The sequence below is a fragment of the Portunus trituberculatus genome, chromosome 10 (assembly GCF_017591435.1).
Source record: "Portunus trituberculatus isolate SZX2019 chromosome 10, ASM1759143v1, whole genome shotgun sequence".
Classification (NCBI taxonomy): domain Eukaryota; kingdom Metazoa; phylum Arthropoda; class Malacostraca; order Decapoda; family Portunidae; genus Portunus; species Portunus trituberculatus.
Genome location: NC_059264.1, coordinates 9,813,178 through 9,833,177, shown reverse-complemented (window position 1 = coordinate 9,833,177; position 20,000 = coordinate 9,813,178). Strand labels below are relative to the sequence as shown.

The 20,000-nt window shown below is 38.5% G+C and overlaps 1 protein-coding gene across 1 annotated transcript in view; it reads right to left on the bottom strand.

Annotated features, from left to right (window-relative positions):
* LOC123502034 (nephrin-like) overlaps positions 1-20,000 on the bottom strand; it is a 433,084-nt gene that overhangs the window by 9,100 nt on the left and 403,984 nt on the right. The window contains exons 18-20 of the mRNA XM_045251187.1: positions 18,714-18,878; positions 4,365-4,478; positions 2,624-2,768 (exon numbers count right to left, since the gene is read on the bottom strand). Coding sequence (XP_045107122.1) covers positions 2,624-2,768; positions 4,365-4,478; positions 18,714-18,878 — 424 coding nt within the window. The remainder of the gene's footprint in view (positions 1-2,623; positions 2,769-4,364; positions 4,479-18,713; positions 18,879-20,000) is intronic.

The following is a 20,000-nucleotide window of genomic DNA, read 5'->3' as shown; positions in this document are numbered from 1 at the left end:
GGTCTTGAATGTTGGGTCCTCTGATATATTGGATTGACCTACGGCCTCTGTTTGTAAAGGGATGGTTACGATTGTCATGGTTTTGTTTGAGGAGAGGTAAAAATGCCAGTCTAAGTTCCACACAGATGAAAAGGTCGGTCGTCTCTGTATAAGAACGTAAGGGACATAAGAACATAAGGAAATAAATTCGAAAAAGGGTAGTTGCAAGGGGCTATCAGACCTACAAGTGGCTGTTCTTGTAATGGATAGGGAATGTAAAGATTGTTACTGGTACTATTTTTCTGTATATCTATTTTGTATGGGGAGGAATGTAAAAACTTTCTAATTTTATTTCGTTCTTTTACAAATATATTTTTGTTACAGAGTCTCTTCCAAGATTTTAGGAAATCATTTTTGTGTCAGATTAGGAAAAGTTGTCTTCCTTCACTTTGCTCTCTCCGTCTATATATGGAAAAAGATTATTCTAAGACTGCTACAGTAAACTTATATTTTCTGTGGGAGAAGGAATATTAAGACAGTCATTAGTACTAATTTTGCTTGCCTTCAGTACTAAACTCAAAATTAATTTCCTCTCTCTTTTTGTATTTTTGTTTTAATAACTCTAAATTTGTCATTGGTACATATTTTTCTTCAATTATACGCATTTCAGTCACTGCTAGATTGTCTAGAATATATTCATCGTCAGAAAAAAAATGAAAATCAACCTACTACACTTTCTGTTTGCTTTTTTGCCGCAAAAAATGCCGAGACTCCTACTGATATTTCACTTTCTTTAATCATCAATAATGCGAGGATTAGTTTTGTTAAATATTTATTAGACTTTAATACTTTTGTAGTCTAGAAACAGAAAAAAACAACATTTTTTTTGTACAACTCAAGTTATTTTATTTCTACTATTACTACTACTACTACTACTACTACTACTACTACTACTACTACTACTACTACTACTACTACTACTACTACTACCACTACCACTACACTACTACCACCACCACCACCACCACCACCACCACCACCACCACCACCACCACCACCACCACCACCACCACCACCACCACCACCACCACCACCACCACCACCACCACCACCACCACCACCACCACCACCACCACCACCACCACCACCACCACCACCACCACCACCACCACCACCACCACCACCACCACCACCACCACCACCACCACCACCACCACCACCACCACCACCACCACCACCACCACCACCACCTGCACCACCACCACCACCACCACTGCTGCTGCTGCTGCTGCCTGCCACCACTGCTGCTGCTACTACCACCACCACTGCCACCACTACCACTACCACTACCACTACCACCACTACTACTGCTGCTGCTGCTGCTGCTGCTGCTGCTGCTGCTGCTGCTGCTGCTGCTGCTGCTGCTGCTGCTGCTGCTGCTGCTGCTGCTACTACTACTACTACTACTACTAAAACTATCTGAATCACATGCCTGGTTTGGCATCCCTTATCACACAAATCGTAATAGTTTGGCCACGTGCGTCCATTATTCATAGTGGCAGATGTATAATTAAGATATCAGGTAGGAATCATTACTTTTAATTAAAAACCTTGTGTGTGTGTGTGTGTGTGTGTGTGTGTGTGTGTGTGTGTGTGTGTGTGTGTGTGTGTGTGTGTGTGTTCTATTTCATTCGAACAAATTTCAATTGGTTCGTCTCGTGGTTGTCATATTTAGGTCAAGGATTTTTTATTTTATTATTTTCTTGAATGAGGCAAACGCTGGGCAGAAATAAAAGACACAATAGAAATGGTCGAGATGAATTTTTTTACCAAGATTTTTGTTCGAATGCACCTGAATCAAATAAAAAAAAAGACCATAGTAAGTGTTAATTTCCTTAGACCATCTGAAATCAAGTTGATAATTTCAGGATGTAGGGTAAACAATAGTATTTGAACAGCAGTGATAAGAGTGGCGCGGGCTGGGGAGAGGAAGGGTTGAGAGGATAGGAGAGGCATGGAAGAGGGTAGGGTAAACTGTAGTATTTGTTGAACAAGCTCCTTCAACAGTAGAGGAATGAAAGGGAGAGGAGAGCGAGTTAGAGGGAATCAAAGCTGGTTTGCATTCATTAATTTATCTATTTTTCGGTAAAAGGGCCCTGATTAAGAACAAAACTTGAAGAAAAAAAAGAGAACCCGGATTTCAGTCTCAAAATGGAATGCTGAAATTACATTGATTATTGTCTTCAAACCTTCATTTACAAAATCTTTAAGTCATAGGTAGGAAAAAAATACGCAAGAATGCAAGAAAGGATAGATAGAAAACGTAAATAAGAAAAAAAAAATATTACAGTTAATAGGATAGACATCATGGCAGATAGAGAAGAGGTAGGATAGGATACCGGGGGCAGGATGTGGGTGGAAACATAAGTGTGATACTGTGTTTTCTTCATACGTCAGCGCTAATGACCACACCAAACTGAATACACATCTGCTCGTGCGAACAGTGAAGTTAATCAACGCTGCGTCTAGTTAGTACTTGTATGGGTGCCATGTCATCTACATTTCTTGCTATTTCTTTCCCTTCGTGTTACATTTGACGTAATATTCCCCATTACAACTGTTCCGGTCTTCACTCTTTACTTACCGCGAGTAGTGGCTGCGATCTGCGGTGTCACGTAGGAGGAGTGTCCCTGTGGGTTGTGAGCCTGGACCGTGAAGAGATACTGTGTTCCAGGAGAGAGGCCGTGCACCGTGACCCCCTGCGAGGCGCCCCCGGACACCTCCACCACCTTCGGGGATTGAAGGAGGAAGAATGCTAGTGACTATTAAGTGCTTAGTTATTACGAGATGGGAGTTAATAATTGATTCTCTCTCTCTCTCTCTCTCTCTCTCTCTCTCTCTCTCTCTCTCTCTCTCTCTCTCTCTCTCTCTCTCTCTCTCTCTCTCTCTCTCTCTCTCCCTCCCCAGCATATCAATTCAAGAGTTAACCCTTGCCTTCACTCGTTCATCCCTTTTACTGACAAGGAACTCTGAATCTGTTTCTTTGTTTCTTTTTCCATTTACCTAACTTATCCTTATGACCTGCTTTGCAGCCCAATCACGCAGTCAAACCTCCCACTAGTCATTTTCTCGTCCTTTATCTGTGGTTACTGAAAGAACCAGTGCCTGTTTTTCATTGATTTAAGATATTCCAGCACAACATAACCTGTTTTGTGGCACGGTAACACAATCAAATTTCGTCCTTTATCTGTGGTTACTGAAGGAACCCGTGCCTGTCTTTCATTGGTTTAAGTTATTCCAGCACCACGTAACCTGTTTTGTTGCACGGTAACACAATCAAACCCTCCGCCAGTCACCCTCCACTCGACACCTCAAAAAGGACCCTCTAGTCTCTTACCACTCCCTGCCTCTCCACTGCACCGCCTCCTTCACCACTCACCCTCTACTCCACCACGCAAAAAGTGTGCCCAAGTCCCTTCCAGCCACTCCCATTCACTCTAATTACATCACTCCAGCCCTCCATGCCGCCATACGAGTTTGCTATTCACAAATCTGGTGATATCCTATTACCTTTAGGGTTCTAGTGACTTCATGGAGTTTTCAGGTATGGTTTCATGAATCCAGTGATAGGTTCGCAAGGATTCCTCAGCTTAGTGGTAGAAAACATAAATGAAATTAAATAAAAGCTGCAAAAAATCCTTGGATCCAGCATGTGGCAGTCCCCGAATGAAACCTATTTGCTTATATTCACTTATCATTATCCATAAATTTGAGTAATGTTCGTTTCATTGCTATTTATTGTCTCTCCATCATTAACAATTCATGCTAGGGAGGCGGTGGCGTAGTGGATAAGGTGGTGAGCGTGAGATCGAGCAGCCGTAGGTTCGAATCCCACCACGTGCCGCCTTGAAACTTTGTCATTTGTAGAGTGGTTTGAAGTTATCTACTTGTCACGATGATACCCAGGTTCTAGGTGAAGGTGTAATTGCCATACGCCAAAGATATGCTTGGGTGGCGATATGGACCCTAATATGGGCACCACTATAAGTAAAATTGCCTGCGCCGCTAATGGGTTGAACCTGGACGGCGCTTCTCATACTCTTCATAACAAAAAAATAATAAAATAAATACATAAAGAAATAACACACAAACCTTTCGTGTCTTGGTATTACTTTAAATGGATTATGGTGAGAATTATTTGGATGTTCAGTGGCGTTTTCATGTTTATATTGGAAGTTTAACAAGAGAGAGAGAGAGAGCAGAGACAGACAGAGAGAGAGAGAGGGGCAGTATCCCCGTCCAACGTTCAATCCTTCAGCCTTCAGCACTAAATCAGATACATTCGTTGCTCTCCTCACTGTTACATCCCGTTATTATCCCCTCACCTGGTACAGCGTTGATCCCGCCGCTCTGTACCGCACGCTGTACCCTCGAGGTAGTCCCCCGGCGTAGTTAGGGGCCCAAGAGAGCGTAATGGAGCCGCTGCTGGCGTTGCTTACCTGAAGGAGGCGTGAACGAGAAGGAAAGAATTAGTTAGAATTAGAGGCGTCACCAGAAGAGGGGGTTGGGGTGTTGTGTGGTATTAGTGAGAATGAGTAGTGTTTATTTTTTTCTAGTGTTTTTTTTATTTGATTTATTGTCATTCTTGTTATCATTTTCGTTCATGGTATTGTCTGTCTCCTCATCCTTTTCGCTTTCTTTTTAGTTATCATTATTATCCTAGTCTTCTTCCTCCTCCTCCTCCTCCTCCTGCTCCTCTTTATCCTCCTTAGCATAATCATAATAATCATCATGAGTGGGTCGGGATGAGCCTTCATCTTATCATTTTTGTATACAAGAGGATTCTAGCTTAGAACACTGAGAGGAAAGAGAAAGCCCCACAGAGGTGCCAGTCCTCAAAGGGGAGAGTCAACATGATTAGCCGCTGGTATGATATAATTAAGCAGCGTTGGTAGGGACTTTATAATCTGTTTGTTGTCATTTGTAATCCTTCATAATCACCAGCGCTGTAACTTCACTACCAGAGAAAAGTCTCTTCTAATGTATGTAACATTGTATGCAGTATATAAATCTCTTTATATTTACCTCTCAATATTTACCTCTCTTTATATATTGTATATATTTACCTGTCCAGTAGAACACCGTTACGTTTTCTTTCTTTTCATTTAAGTTATTTGCATTGCTATTAATTAAGGGTTTATGTTAAGGACGATATGAGGAGTAATGAGTTCAAATTTCATTAAAGTAAATTAGATATGAGAAGAAACGAGGAAGGAATTGATTCTCAATAAACTATGTATCTTTATGTATTTACTATCTATATGTCGAGAGGAGTTTGGGAGGAGCCTCCTACTGTAGTGTTCATCTCCTTTACTTGCTGTTTGCTTCGTGCAATGGAACAGAGTGAGAAGGACTTAAGGATCTGTCGTTGTGTGTTATCCTTTGTAATCCTTTGTGGCCATCAACATTAATGACTTCACTTCACGATAAAGAACTATTCATATCTACATTCATCTCGTGTGCTGAGTCAATACTAAATTTTCAAACATTATATGAATTTATGAATATGTATTATAAGTGAATACAGGAAAGAATGTTGTGCAATATATTTTATACAAAAGTTTACAGTTTTTTTTTGTAACTAGCCTTAGATCTCTTTCTCAACTGCATGTTTATTTCAGATCACCTCAGCAAAACTTAATATCTCCCAACATAGCAAAGAAAGGGAAGCTGCAAGAGATTATCAGATCTATGCGTGACTGTCCTTGTATGAAATATTCCTTTCTATTTCCATCTCTCATACACATCCATCTTTTTTTTTTATTATTTTTCTTGTAAATATCGGTATTGACTCAGCACCAACAACTTCACTACCGATTCCCTTCATTTCCCTCTCAGTTTAAGAATCTGTTTCCACCCATCTTTTCATTTGAATATTTTTAGACATAATAGGAATTATGCACAGGTCACGCGTATCATCTCCCCGCCTATGGTATTCATAATTATTTACGTTCTGTACCCTTCCCTAGGTTGCTGCTCCATTAGTGTAATTGTCTATTTCTTATATACCTGATACGTGCTACTTGACATTTCAAAAAAAATATAGTTTTTACCATTTGCTGCTTTCATTGTTGCTTTACTGCTGTGTCAATAAATTGTATTGTTAATGTATATTATGTTATGTTTGTTGCATGTGTGTATGTTTGTGTGTATGTATGTATATGTTAAAAGAAATGTAATAAGGTATTGGTAATACGATAGTTAAGAAAAATAATTGTGAAACGATAGAAGAGAAAGAGATAGATAGATAGATAGATAGATAGATAGATAGAGAGAGAGAGAGAGAGAGAGAGAGAGAGAGAGAGAGAGAGAGAGAGAGAGAGAGAGAGAGAGAGAGAGAGAGAGAGAGAGAAAATAAATAAATGTACGTGGGACGAGTACATAGCATATTAATTTTGTTTTGCCAGTCAACATTATATTTTCCACAATACATGAAACTGAAGCAAGAATGACATTTAGAATTGTACACATGAACTTAACCTTTGACAAATAGATGAAACAACTGAGAAACAACTGAGAGACGTTAATTCATGTTAGAGAATGATGAAAATAGAAGTTGAATGCATATATGAATTATCAGCAACATTTTTTCTCATATATTCAAGACAAAGATATAAAATGCATAGAGATTTTTTCAATTTATAAAATAAGAAGTTATAGAAAATAGTTAATTTCTCTCTAGATAATGAAAGTCAGTTGTATGAAGCGCCAACAACGTTATTCCATTTAATGTATTCAAAACAAAAACACAAAATGCATGAAAAATACTTGAATATTGAAAAAAAAAAAAATGGGATGCAAAATTTTTAATCTGTTAAAATCATGAAAGCTAAGAGTATGAAGCATCAGCATCATTATTATTTTGCATACTAGAGAGAGAGAGAGAGAGAGAGAGAGAGAGAGAGAGAGAGAGAGAGAGAGAGAGAGAGAGGGAGAGAAATTCTTTGAGCATGAATAATGAAATGCACAAAATATTTAATCTCCTTATCTAATAAAAAAAAAAGAATATGTTAAGCCTCATTATCGTTCTCACATATCCAACACAAACACAAACTAGATAAATCATTAAAAAAATGTGAATAAAACAGTAAAGTTCTTTATACCACATACATTCAATATTTTAAATAAAGATATAAAGAAAAGAACGATATAGATGAGTACAATAGATCATATAGTAAGTAAATAAATATAATACAACGCCGGTTTCGAAGTTTTACTCATGGTTAGAATGAGAAAATGTACAAAAAAAGAATAGAATAATGAATAAAAAAGAATTGAATGAAAAAAATATATAAAGGTGATTGTAGAGATGCACTAGATTCACGCCAGCATCCCTCACCTGTGTGGGTTACCTGACCTGCCGCCACTCAGGTAATGGTTGTGTAAATCCCACAAAAGCCAAACCTAATGCATGAATATACCCTACAGTGTGTGTGTGTGTGTGTGTGTGTGTGTGTGTGTGTGTGTGTGTGTGTGTGTGTGTGTGTGTGTGTGTGTGTGTAAAGGTATGTGTATGTGCGGGTGGGTGGGTGAGGGTAGAGAAAGGAAAGTAATACATGAATACACTGTGTTCTGTGTGTGTGTGTGTGTGTGTGTGTGTGTGTGTGTGTGTGTGTGTGTGTGTGTGTGTGTGTGTGTGTGTGTGTGTGTGTGTGTGTGTGTGTGTGTTTGAGTTTGTGTTTGTGAAGAAAGGAACCTAATACATAAATATAATGTATGTGTGTGTGTGTGTGTGTGTGTGTGTGTGTGTGTGTGTGTGTGTGTGTGTGTGTGTGTGTGTGTGTGTGTGTTTGCTCTTATTATTTCGCTTCATGTGTAGTAGTAGTTTTCAGGAGCAAATGTCAGGTAAATAAATTGCATTCACCTGTTGTTTCGCGCCTGACCTGTGTTGTTTATATAAAGTGTGGAAAAACAAACAAACAATTCAGCATATTAATTTGATTGTGACACGACAAAAAAAAAGAATAATATTTGTGAATCGCTACTGGCAGAGAGAGAGAGAGAGAGAGAGAGAGAGAGAGAGAGAGAGAGAGAGAGAGTCAACCAACCTGCCAGCCTTCAACACTAAACTAACATTCTTTTCTATTTCCCTCTTTTTCCCTCCATTCTCTTCAAATAACCTATTACCTCGCGGGTACGTGTGTGTGTGTGTGTGTGTGTGTGTGTGTGTGTGTGTGTGTGTGTGTGTGTGTGTGTGTGTGTGTGTGTGTGTGTGGAGGTGAGGGACAGACATGACAATCTTTTTCTCAATCCTTCACTTTTTGTCACATTGTTTGATCGTCTAGCAACAAGTTATAAGAGGAGTCATTGTTTTTTTTTTTTTTTCGGTTTTGTCACAGAATGTTTTTTGATTGCACTGATAATTTACAATGTGCTTTTCTTCGTAATTTTTATTGATACAATTGCATACATATCATATTGTAATAAATCAATAAATTACTAAATATTTAAGATCAAACATTTTTTTTATTTACGATTTTATTTATTTACTTATATTTTTATGATGTATCGAATAAAATTGCATGAATATTGTAGTACAAGAAAAAAAAAAAAAACAATGTACAGGCAATATTTGTTCTTTTTATTTTAGAGGATATCACATTTTTTTTTACACTCCTCTCACGAAGTTCTTATGCATTTTATCAAATTTGACCCTAATTTTCTTCATTTATAGTTTTTTTTAGTTAGTTCATTGGACACAGATGCAAGACAACTATCATAAAAGAACATAAGAGTGTGCAGATGAAAATGATTCAGCGGAATTTCGAGATTATTTTTCATTGACTTTCATTTTAGTCCTGCTGTTTGTGTTTCACTTATCGATGCATTAACACCCTCATCTTTATTTCCTTCATTTCAACTTAACTTGAGGGAATCAGTATATCTTGAGTGAATGAGTAAGAGAGTGAGTAACAATGAGAATCTACCCTACCTTACACACAATTTGCATGTCTTTTTTTTATGCTAGAGGGGAAGCTGGCCAAGGGTAACAAAAGAAAAAATAGGAGCCCAATTAATTGCCAGTAAAGATAAATAGGGTTATCTAAAAGTCTGAGACAAATGTCTTGAAACCTTCCTCTTAAAAGACGTCAAGATATTGGATGATGGAAAAACAGAACAGGCATGAAGTTCTACAGTTTACCATTGAAAGCTAGAAATGATTGAGACTACTGGTTAACTCTTGTATTAGCGAGCTGGACAAAATGGGGGTGTGAGGAAGAAGAAATCCTTGTGCAGCGAGGCCGCAGGAGAAACATGCAATTAGCAAGATCAGAAGAGCAGTTAGCATGTAAATAGTTATAAAAGATAGCAAGAGATGCAACATTCCGACGGTGAGAAAGAGGCTGAAGACAGTAAGTTAGAGGAGGTGAGTTGATGAGATGAAAAGCTTTTCATTCCACCCTATCTAATAAAACTGTGTGAGTGGATCCCCCGCTTCCAAACATGTGAATAGTACTCCATACAAGGACAGAGTTGTACAGAGTTAGCAGTTGGAGGGACGAGAAAAACTGGCGGAGACGCCTCAGAACTCCTAACATCATAGAAGTTGTTTTAGCAAGAGATGAGGTGTGAAGTTTCCAGTGTAGATTATGAGTAAATGAGAAATTGATGATATTCAGTGTAGAAGATAGGGACAGCTGAGTGTCACTGAAGGAGAAGGGATAGTTGTCTGGAAGGTTGTGTAGAGTTGATAGATGGAAGAATTGAGTTTGTGAGGCACTGAAGACTACTAAGTTTTCTCTGCCCCAATCAGAAATTTTAGAAAGATCAGAGGTCAGGTGTTCTGTGGTGTCCCTGCGTGATATGTTGTTTTCCTGAAGGATTGGTCGTCTCTGAAAGGACGTGGAAAAGTGTAGGATGGTATCATCAGCATATGAGTGGATAGGACAAGAAGTTTGGTTAGGATCATTACTGAATAATAGAAAGAAAGTGGGTAATAGGACCGGTCCCTAAGGAACCTGTTAGTAGATTTAGGAGAACAGTGGCCGTCTACCACGGCTGCAATAAAACGGTCGGAGAGGAGCCTTGAAATAAAATTGCAAAGAGAAGGGTAGAAACCGTAGGAAGGCAGTTTTCAAATCAAAGCTTTGTGCCAGACTCTATCAAAAGCTTTTGATATGTCTAACGTAACAGCAAAAGTTTCACCAATATATCTATAAAAGGATAACCAAGACTCCGTAAGTAAAGCCAGAAGATCACCAATAGAGCGGCCTTGACGGAAGCCATACTGGCGTTTAGATAAAAGATTGTAAATTAGCAGATGTTTGAGAATCTTCCTATTGAGGATAGATTAAAAAAAAATCTTTAGACAAGCAGGATATTAAAGCTATAGGGCGATAGTTTGAAGAATTAAAACGGTCACCTTCTTTAGGAACAGGCTGAATGTAGGCAAATTTCCAGCATGAAGGGAAGGTAGAAGTCGATAGACATAGTTGAAAGAGTTTGGCCAGGCAAGGTGTAAGCACAGAAGTGCAGTTTTTGAGAACATTAGAAGGGACCCTATCAGGTCCATAAGCCTTCCGAGGGTTTAGGCCAAAGAGGGGATGGAAAAACATCATTACGAAGAACTTTAATATTGTAGTCATGAAATAGTCAGATGGAGGAAGACAGGAAGGGACAAGGCCAGAATTATCCAAAGTGGAGTTGTTAGCAAAGACTTGAGTCAGCTTTAGAGACAGATCAGATGGCAGTTGTGCCATCAGGATGAAATAAAGGAGGGAAAGATAAAGAAGTAAAGTTATTGGAAATGTTTTTAGCAAGATGCCAGCAGTCGTAACGGGAGTTGGAGTTTGAAAGAATTTGACATTTTCTATTTATGAAGGCAAGTTAAAGAACAGACTTGGCACGATTCCGGGCAGAAATATGAAGTGCCTGAGATTTACGTGATGGAATGCTCAAGTATCTTTAGTGGGCACCTTCTCTATTATGTGTAGCACAAGAACAGGCTGGGTTAAACCAAGGTTTAGAAGCTTTAGGTTGAGAAAAAGAGTGAGGAATGTACGCCTCCATGCCAGACACGGAAATCATTCCAGGGAAAATCAGCATAATACCTCCTCAGGTCCCCCCTACCAACTGGCAGAGGCAAAACGTTAGAGGCACCTCTACTTTGAGGGATCTTATGGAGAGATTGGTGCAATAGGACAAGATGTAGATATGAGTTTGAGATCGGAGGAGCGTAACTGAGAAGATAGCGTTAACAGCATAAGCAGAAGGATTAGAGGTAAGCTAAAGGTCAAGAGTGTTGGGCGTATCTCCAAGACGGCTAGGAATACGAGTAGGGTGTTGTACCAGTTGTTCTGGGTCATGGAGGATAACAAAGTTGAAGGCTAGTTCACCAGGATGGTCAGTGAAGGAAGAGGAAAGCCAAAGCTTGTGGTGTACATTGAAATCTCCAAGGATGGGGATCTCCGTGAAAGGACGGAGGGATAGAATGTGTTCCATTTTTGGAAGTTAAATAGTCAAAGAATTTACTATACTCAGAGGAGTTAGGGGAGAGATAGACAGCACAGATGAATTTAGTTAGAGAGTGACTATTGAGTCTAAGGCAAAGGGTGAAATGCTTGGAAGAATCGAGAGCGTTAAAGTTAAATAGTCAAAGAATTTACTACACTCAGAAGAGTTAGGGGAGAGATAGACAGCACAGATAAATTTAGTTAGAGAGTGACTATTGAGTCTAAGCCAAAGGGTGGAATGCTCGGAAGAATCGAGAGCGTGGGCACGAGAGCAAGTTATTTAAGCCGTCGCGCACATAGACACAACATCCAGCTTTAGATCGAAAATGAGGATAGAGAAAGTAGAAGGGAACAGAAAAGGAACTACTGTCAGCTGCCTCAGACAGCTGTGTTTCGGTGAGGAAAAGAAGATGAGGTTTAGTAGAGGACAGGTGGTGTTCTACAGATTGAAAATTAGATCGAAGACCGCGAATGTTCCAGAAGTTAATGAAGAAAATGTTGAGGGAGGTGTCAAGACATTTTGGGTCTCTACTGGGAGAGCAGTCCGACCTGGGGATATATCTGGTCCCTTCCCCAGAAGCGACTCCGAGGCTCGATTAGGAGTCGCCATTGTTTTAATCTGAGTGAAGAATAGATGTGTAGTAAATGAATGTAGTTTTGTGTGAAGGAGGAGAGCTGCTAGTAAGTGCTGGATATTTATGAGAAAATACTTGAACAAATGAGGGATTGAGTAAATAAGTAAAAATAACTGAGGAGTAACACAACTTGCATGAAAATGATGAACCGAATATGAGTGAGTCTTTGTTTTTAGTAAATATAAGTGTGTAAGTAGCTGAGTGAAGCAGTGAAATGTTTGGTGAATGAATGCCTTAATGGAATGTATGAATGAAGAAATTTTAGTTTGTACTTCTAGAACTGAATGTAAATGATCGAAGAGACTTGAGTAAACTGGTGCATGAATGAGCAAATCGGTGAGTAATTGAATGAATGACTGTGTGAATGCATAAAACTAAATATGAATAACCATGAATCCGTGAGTAAATGACCAAGTGAGTAAGTAAATAAGTAATGAAAATTTTAAGACAATATATTATGCAGCACCAGGAAGACTGTGTATAAGTGAATTACTAAGTACGGGAGTAAATGGATGACAGTACCAAAGGCGTGACACTGTGACCGCCCCCTCCCCCGAACACTCAATTAGGCGGGTGAGTGGTGGCTTCACTCACCTATTCGGAAAGTGGTGGAGGGGTTAGCGCCTTTAGTAATTACTGTCAACTTAGGTACTAACTGATTAGCGAGTCTACTTAACATTGCAGACATAATGGTTCTCTCTCTCTCTCTCTCTCTCTCTCTCTCTCTCTCTCTCTCTCTCTCTCTCTCTCTTTTAGTAGCTTAATTTTTATTTTCAGCCAAAGCATGTGGTAAAAGTTAGTTAACGTCATGGTGGTAATAGCAGCAGTAGTAGTAGTAGTAGTAGTAGTAGTAGTAGTAGTAGTAGTAGTAGTAGTACCAATAGTAGTAGTAGTAATAGCAATAGTAGTAGTAGTAATAGCAATAGTAGTAACAGCAATAATAATAGTAGTAGTAGTAGTAGTAGTAGTAGTAGTAGTAGTAGAAGTAATAGCTGCAATAATAACATCTGTAATATCACTATAGAGAAATTTTAGTAACCGTAGTAATAATTATCACAAAACAATAGTATCAGTATCATTAATTTTCATAACAACAATGATACAATAATGATCAGCACAGCCGCAGTAATAACGCTAATACTAACAGCGGTGGGCGGGTGCGTGGCGTCAGCGGGGGCAGGTAGGACAGTAATTAGGCCATATGTTAGCCCGCGCCGATATTGCCTTCAGAGAGAGAGAGAGAGAGAGAGAGAGAGAGAGAGAGAGAGAGAGAGAGAGAACGCTAATGAATGATTTTCGAGACCGAGAGCTGCAGTGAAGTTGAAGGATTGTTAAAACTTCTATATCTCTTAAGGTGGTTTTGCACGTGTCAACTTGTGGCTGAAAATCCTAGCCGCTAGAATTATCGGCTAGATTTTGGTGCCTAACGGGTGGAAAAACTAGCTGCAAAACAAGATCGACACGTTGGTATTGTCCAGCCGCTAGCGTCTTTGTTTACCTTGTGACGTCATGGAAAAAGGTTTGAACATATGGTCTCCAGAGGCAGAGAAGATGGTGGAGATAGTGCGGGGCAAGTAGCATGTCTGGGACCCGAAAATGATATGTGCAGCAAAAAAAGCCTACGTACAGCTTTATTCCTATGAGATCGCTGCCACTTTCCGATGACTGTGTCCCTCTCTGTGGCCACTCTCCGATGACTTTCCCACTCTTTAGGATGTTGTTGTAGGTGAGGATTGAACACTTGTGATGATTTAATTTGATCGGAATTGTGCATAGTCTTTTTGTTAAGACGAACACTATTCTTATAAGAACTGTAAGCCAAGCAGACGATACTTCCCAGCCGCTACATGTATAAACTGATTCTTTTAGCAGCTAGTATATCCAGCCGCAAATTGACACGCGAGAACCTGTCTTAATTTGCTATCGGGACTCAGTTTTTTTTTTTTTTTTTTGTAAAATTTTCGATCTTGCTTATAGACACTTAAAAATGTGTCCTAGTTTGATTTAGATACTAATTTGCTTCAGTACGCCTCACTTCCTTTAATCGACTTTTAAAATATAAATCTTTCCTTTAGACAGTATAATACTTAGTTTCATTTATGGGTTTATAAGTTAGTTTTCTTATTAGTACATTATTAGTACATTGTTACCGGTAACTTTAACACACTAGTTTGTTAAAAGTGCTTCCCAGTTTCCTCTAATTACTCAGTATGCTCTGCTTTAATCGTATTCTTAAAATTCTCCTCTTTCTTATAGGCGCAATTTGCCAGTTACCACTACATCCTTTCTTGTCCCTCTAATTCACTGTTAAACGTTCCAATGCTGAGATTATCAAATTTATATTTTTATTTCTTATTCATAGCGGCGTAGGAATAGAATTTACAACAACGCATACAGAAAAAAGAGCCAGGATGATTCTGTATCTTCTTTGATAATGAACTGTTTAACCTCTTCAGTACCATGACGCGTTTCCATATCTGTTTATTATTTGGTGATTTTGCACAGCTTCAGAAATTTATGTGTGGGATTAAAATAGTGAAGACTCTGGCCATTAATCTTCTGACCTCCATAGACCCTTCCTAATGTCAATAAAATGATCTAATGGTACACAAATTTCAAGGAAAAATGCGTCCCAGTACTGAAAGGGTTAAGAGAGAGATACCCAGTGTTTCTTAAAGTTGAAAGCGACTATGAAAAACGAAGGAAATTTTTAACGATGACCAGTTTAGACTCTGTCCCTCCATTTCTTCAAAGACTAGTTCATATGTTACCAGTATTCGCAGTTCCTCCAGCAGACTTAAATTTTCTTCTTTCTCCGTTCCCCCGGCTCATTAGTTATGGCAGTACCACCGAGTTTCTCTAATGAACTGTTAAACTTTCCCGATTTTCCTCAATCACTAGTTTATCAGCCACCAATATTCCACACTCTCTTTATTTTAGACACTAGTTTATGTTACCAACTTAACGGTTGCCATTAATTCTCCATTTTCTTTCTTTAAGTTTCCATTTACTGTTTAAATTTCCTCCTTATTCCTTCGGGCATCATTTTTCCAGTAATTTCTTTCCTAGTACTTCCAATAGTTTAATTCAGCAGTTTCCTATACTTTAAACCACCTCTGCTACTCCATCTTCACTCCAGTGTCCTTATCCATAAAGAAAAAATATAGGATTACCAGTTTTACCAGTCACCAGCACTCACCAGTCCCAAAATGCACCAGTTTCCTCTACCTCCAATCACCTCTTATCTCTAAGGCTGTCCCCCGTTCGCTCTTATCTCTCAGTCTCCAAAGAAAACGGAATGACGAGGAGGAGGAGGACGCGCGCTAACTCACTCGTGCCTTCACTCATGGTAAACGTAAGAGACCCGGTTCAGCCCGACCCCCCTACGGATTCAGTCAAAGAGGATGGGTTATTGGCTGGTCCGTGAGGTTTATAGTGATGGAGGGTAAGAGTGTAATATTGGATTAGTCTCCCCTCTCGCTCTCCCTCTCTCTCTCTCTCTCTCTCTCTCTCTCTCTCTCTCTCTCTCTCTCTCTCTCTCCCTTCCTTCGCTTGCTTTTGCGCCAAGAGAAAATGGGATATTGAATCACTGCCGCGTATTTACTGTGGGAATATGAAAGTTGGGATGAATTTATGCTGCCGACTGTAAAGTATGAGAGAGAGAGAGAGAGAGAGAGAGAGAGAGAGAGAGAGAGAGAGAGAGAGAGAGAGAGAGGTGGGCATTGTTACAGGAAATTTTCTTCAGTGCGTCTCAAAGATGAAAATAAAACAAAGAAGGAAAGGAATGGTGTGACGAGACGGACAGAAAGAAAAGCATGATCAACGAGTAATTGTAAGAAAGGAAAGCAATTTGGGATTAAAAAATGGAGAATTATTGCTGGAAACTTTCGCCTTCGCTTGTAAGAAAGATTAAGAGGTTGAAGAGGAAATTATAGTGAGAGAAAGAGACGAATGAAGAATAGGATGATAATGAGACTTAAAGATAAATGACTCTGATTGAAAAAGAAAATGAGAATACTTAGGAAAATTTCCTTCGTTTGTCCGTAGAAAAGAAGAAAAGAGGAAGAATGGCGGATAGGTAAAATGTAGATGATGATGATGATGATGAAGAAAATTATTGCAGTGAAAGAATAACAAGTCTGAAATTAATGATAAATAAGTAAATATGGGTCTCAAGAAGGTTTGAAAATAATAAACATAAAAAAGCAATTAGAGAGAGAGAGAGAGAGAGAGAGAGAGAGAGAGAGAGAGAGAGAGAGAGAGAGATTAATGTAGCGTGAAATATTTATTAAGCAAGAAAAAAGAAAGGAAAATACGTTTACTCCAGAAGAAACTAATGAAACAAAAAAAAATGAGAAGAAAAAAAAAGATTCAGTAACCCTTAGAAAATAAATATAACAGATGAGAGGAGAGAGAAATGCACTAATTAATCTTTGACTCAGGAAATGTTAAAGAAAAAAATACGTAGAAATTGAGCGATTAATTGATGACATGTTCAATAAAATACTGAAAGAAGAGAGAGAGAGAGAGAGAGAGAGAGAGAGAGAGAGAGAGAGAGAGAGAGAGAGAGAGAGAGAGAGAGAGAGAGAGAGAGAGAGGTGCTTTGTCTTATGAATTACGGCAAAAAAAAAAAAAAATTCTCAACACCTAAAATATATTAAAGAACAAAAAAAAAAAAAAGACAAAATATTAATCCAAAGTTTGAGGGAAAAAAAAGAAAATAAAAGATAATAATAAAAGATAACAATATAACAATGCTTTACCCTTATTTATTATACATAAACATAATAAAATAAAAAAAAAAAAAAAAAAGTAGAAACAAATATTACACGAAAATATAACATAACGACAGAATACTAAACGCTTATCCAAGAAACAAGAACAAAATAAAAAGAAAAGAAAGGAGAAAAGAAAACGAAATACTGGATGAAAGACGACAAATTAACATGAGAAAAAAGAATATATATTAAAAAGTATAAGACAAGCAGAATACCAAATCCACAGCCAAGAAATATCAAATAAAAGTGAAATAAAAAACATAACGTAGGTAAACATGAATCAGGAAAAGGAGGAGTAGGAGGAGAAGGAGGAGGAAGAAGAGATGGAGAAAGACGAGGAAGAGAAGAAAAATGAAAAGGAGGAATGTAGGCAAACGTGAAAAGGAGGAGGAAGACGATGAGTGAGAAGAGGAGGAGGAGAAAGCAGAAGAAGAAGAAGAAGAAGAGTAGGAGAGGAGGAGAAGGAGGAGAAGGAGGAGAAGAGGAGGAGGCAGAAGGAAGCACCGCGCAAACACCAAACAGCGGAAACACACACACACTCTGGAGCCGGGAAGCAAGTCCAGGCGGGCGGAAAAATGACGAGGAAAACATTGCGACTTGAAATGCAGCCATGGAATGTGAGGAGAGAGAGAGAGAGAGAGAGAGAGAGAGAGAGAGAGAGAGAGAGAGAGAGAGAGCGGTAGTGGGGAGATAAGGAATATAGAAATTAGGAGATGTTGAGAAATGGTACTTACCGAGTGGAGAAGAGTAAGAGAATGCATGGTGGAAGATGGAGAGTGAGAAAGAAGGAAAAGAAGATGACGAAAGGGAAAATGAGGAAGCTAGTGAGGAAGAAAGGCGATGGGTAAAGTGTTAGGGGTAATGCATTGATAAGGGAGGAAGTTTAAGTAGGAAGAAAAGGAAGTTAATAAATGGAAAAAAAAATATAGTAAGAAATAGCGAGACAAATCCGGTAAAAGAGGAGGACAACGCAGTATATGGGAAGGCTCTGACTAAAGTGGCTATGTAAGTAATAAGGAATGAGTAGTAATGCTTTTTGTCAGTAAAAAAAGACGAGTAAGATAAAGGAGTTACATTTTAGACTAATTACATTATGGGAGAAGAAACAAGAAGAGGAGGAGGAGGAGGAGGAGGAGGGGGAGAAGAGAACACTGTCAAGGAGGAAAATAAGATTAAAAAAGAGAGAGAAAAAAATAAGGGAAACAGGAGAAAGTAAGAAAGAAGATATGAAGGGCAAATGAAAAATGTAAAGAAAATAATAAAGGTAGAGAGAGGAAGCAAGGTAAGGAAGATTCCAGGCTTAGCAGGGAACTTGTGGTGAATGAAGTAGTTAAATTAAGGAAGGAGGAGGAGGAGGAGGAGGAGGAGGAGGAGGTAAGTGAGGTGGAAGATGAGCTGAGGCGGGCGAGAGGTTAAGGGAAGTGATGCATGATGGGTAAAAGTGGAGGAAGATATACGAGGAAGTAAGCAGTGATGAGAGAGAGAGAGAGAGAGAGAGAGAGAGAGAGAGAGAGAGAGAGAGAGAGAGAGAGAGAGAGAGAGAAACTATGTCTAAGAAATATTAAAGAAATACATTACGCGATGATTGATAAAAATGATAAATAGTAAAATAATGAATAATAAGGAAGTGAAGTCAGTAAAAAAAAGAGACGAATAACGTAAGAAAACGAGGAAAGAAATAGAAAAATCATAACGATAATAGTAATAATAAAAGAAATGTAAAAGAAGAAAGAGAGAGATGATAAGGGTAACGAAACACACACACACACACACACACACACACACACACACACACACACACAACTCACCGTCAGATTGAGAGGCGGATGAGGACGGGTGGGCGGGCCAAGGGTGCGGGTGACGGAGGTTGAGCCCAGTTGATTCCTGGCCGTGCAGAGGTACTCCCCATAGTCTCTCTGCGTCACTTCCCTCACCTCCAGCACTGACGCCCATTCCACCAGGCCGTCTTGCAGCTGTGAGCGAGAGAAAGAGAGAGAGAGAGAGAGAGAGAGAGAGATAAGGTGGCGAATTAACTATTTGTATTATAAGACTTATGCTCGTATTGTCAGATATTTCTCTGCCTCACATTCAGTATTTCAAAAGACTTTATTTAAGTTTACACGAGTATTTTTTAGGTGTTTATACGATGTTAGAGTCGAAATGACAAGGTTTGTACACTATTTACTGTAGAAACACTCTTGAAAACCTCGCTTATCATATTTGTGGCCTTGGAAAAGTCGTGACGTTCCTGAATACTGGCCTTACTGGTGAAGATTTGTATATACTAAAATTCACGAAGGAAAAAAGAAGACCAAGGTATTTTGAGAAGAATGTATGTAAGAGATCATCTATGACACTGACTTGCTGATTGATAGATTGGTTTAGGTGATGGAATTGTAAAGGGGAGGAGATAATTTATTGTGCAGGGGATGGAATTGTAATGAGGAGGAGCAAGAGGAGGAACAGGAGTACGTATATAATGTAGACGATGGAAGAGTAAGGAGGGAAAAAAGAATGGGGAAGGAAGAGGTGGAGAGTATATAATAGTAATGAAAATGTTAGGAAGAGAAGGAGAAAAAGTTAGTGAGCACGAGTATCCATCAAATCAGTTCTCTCTCAGACGAACACAAGAGTGGACAGTTCTGAGTAACACAGGAAATTGAAACACTACCACTAGGAATTATCAACATATAAAGTACAAAAGTGTGGAAATATAGATAACATCCGTTAATCATCACTACTGTATTACATAAATACTTCGTATCTATCTAACACAAAGGACATTAGAAAGGATGTATGACTAACTATACTATAGAAAATATATATATATATATATATATATATATATATATATATATATATATATATATATATATATATATATATATATATATATATATATATATATATATATATATATATACTGAGAGGGAAATATAAGTAATAATGAAATAGAGGTATGAAGAATGATTCATGACTCCAATAAAAAGTATCGAGTGATGAATGTTTCATATAGTATTGGAATGGATTTCAAGTAATTACATTTGCTTTGTATTTTTTTGCGTCAAAAGAAAATTTGAATTTTTATAAAAAAA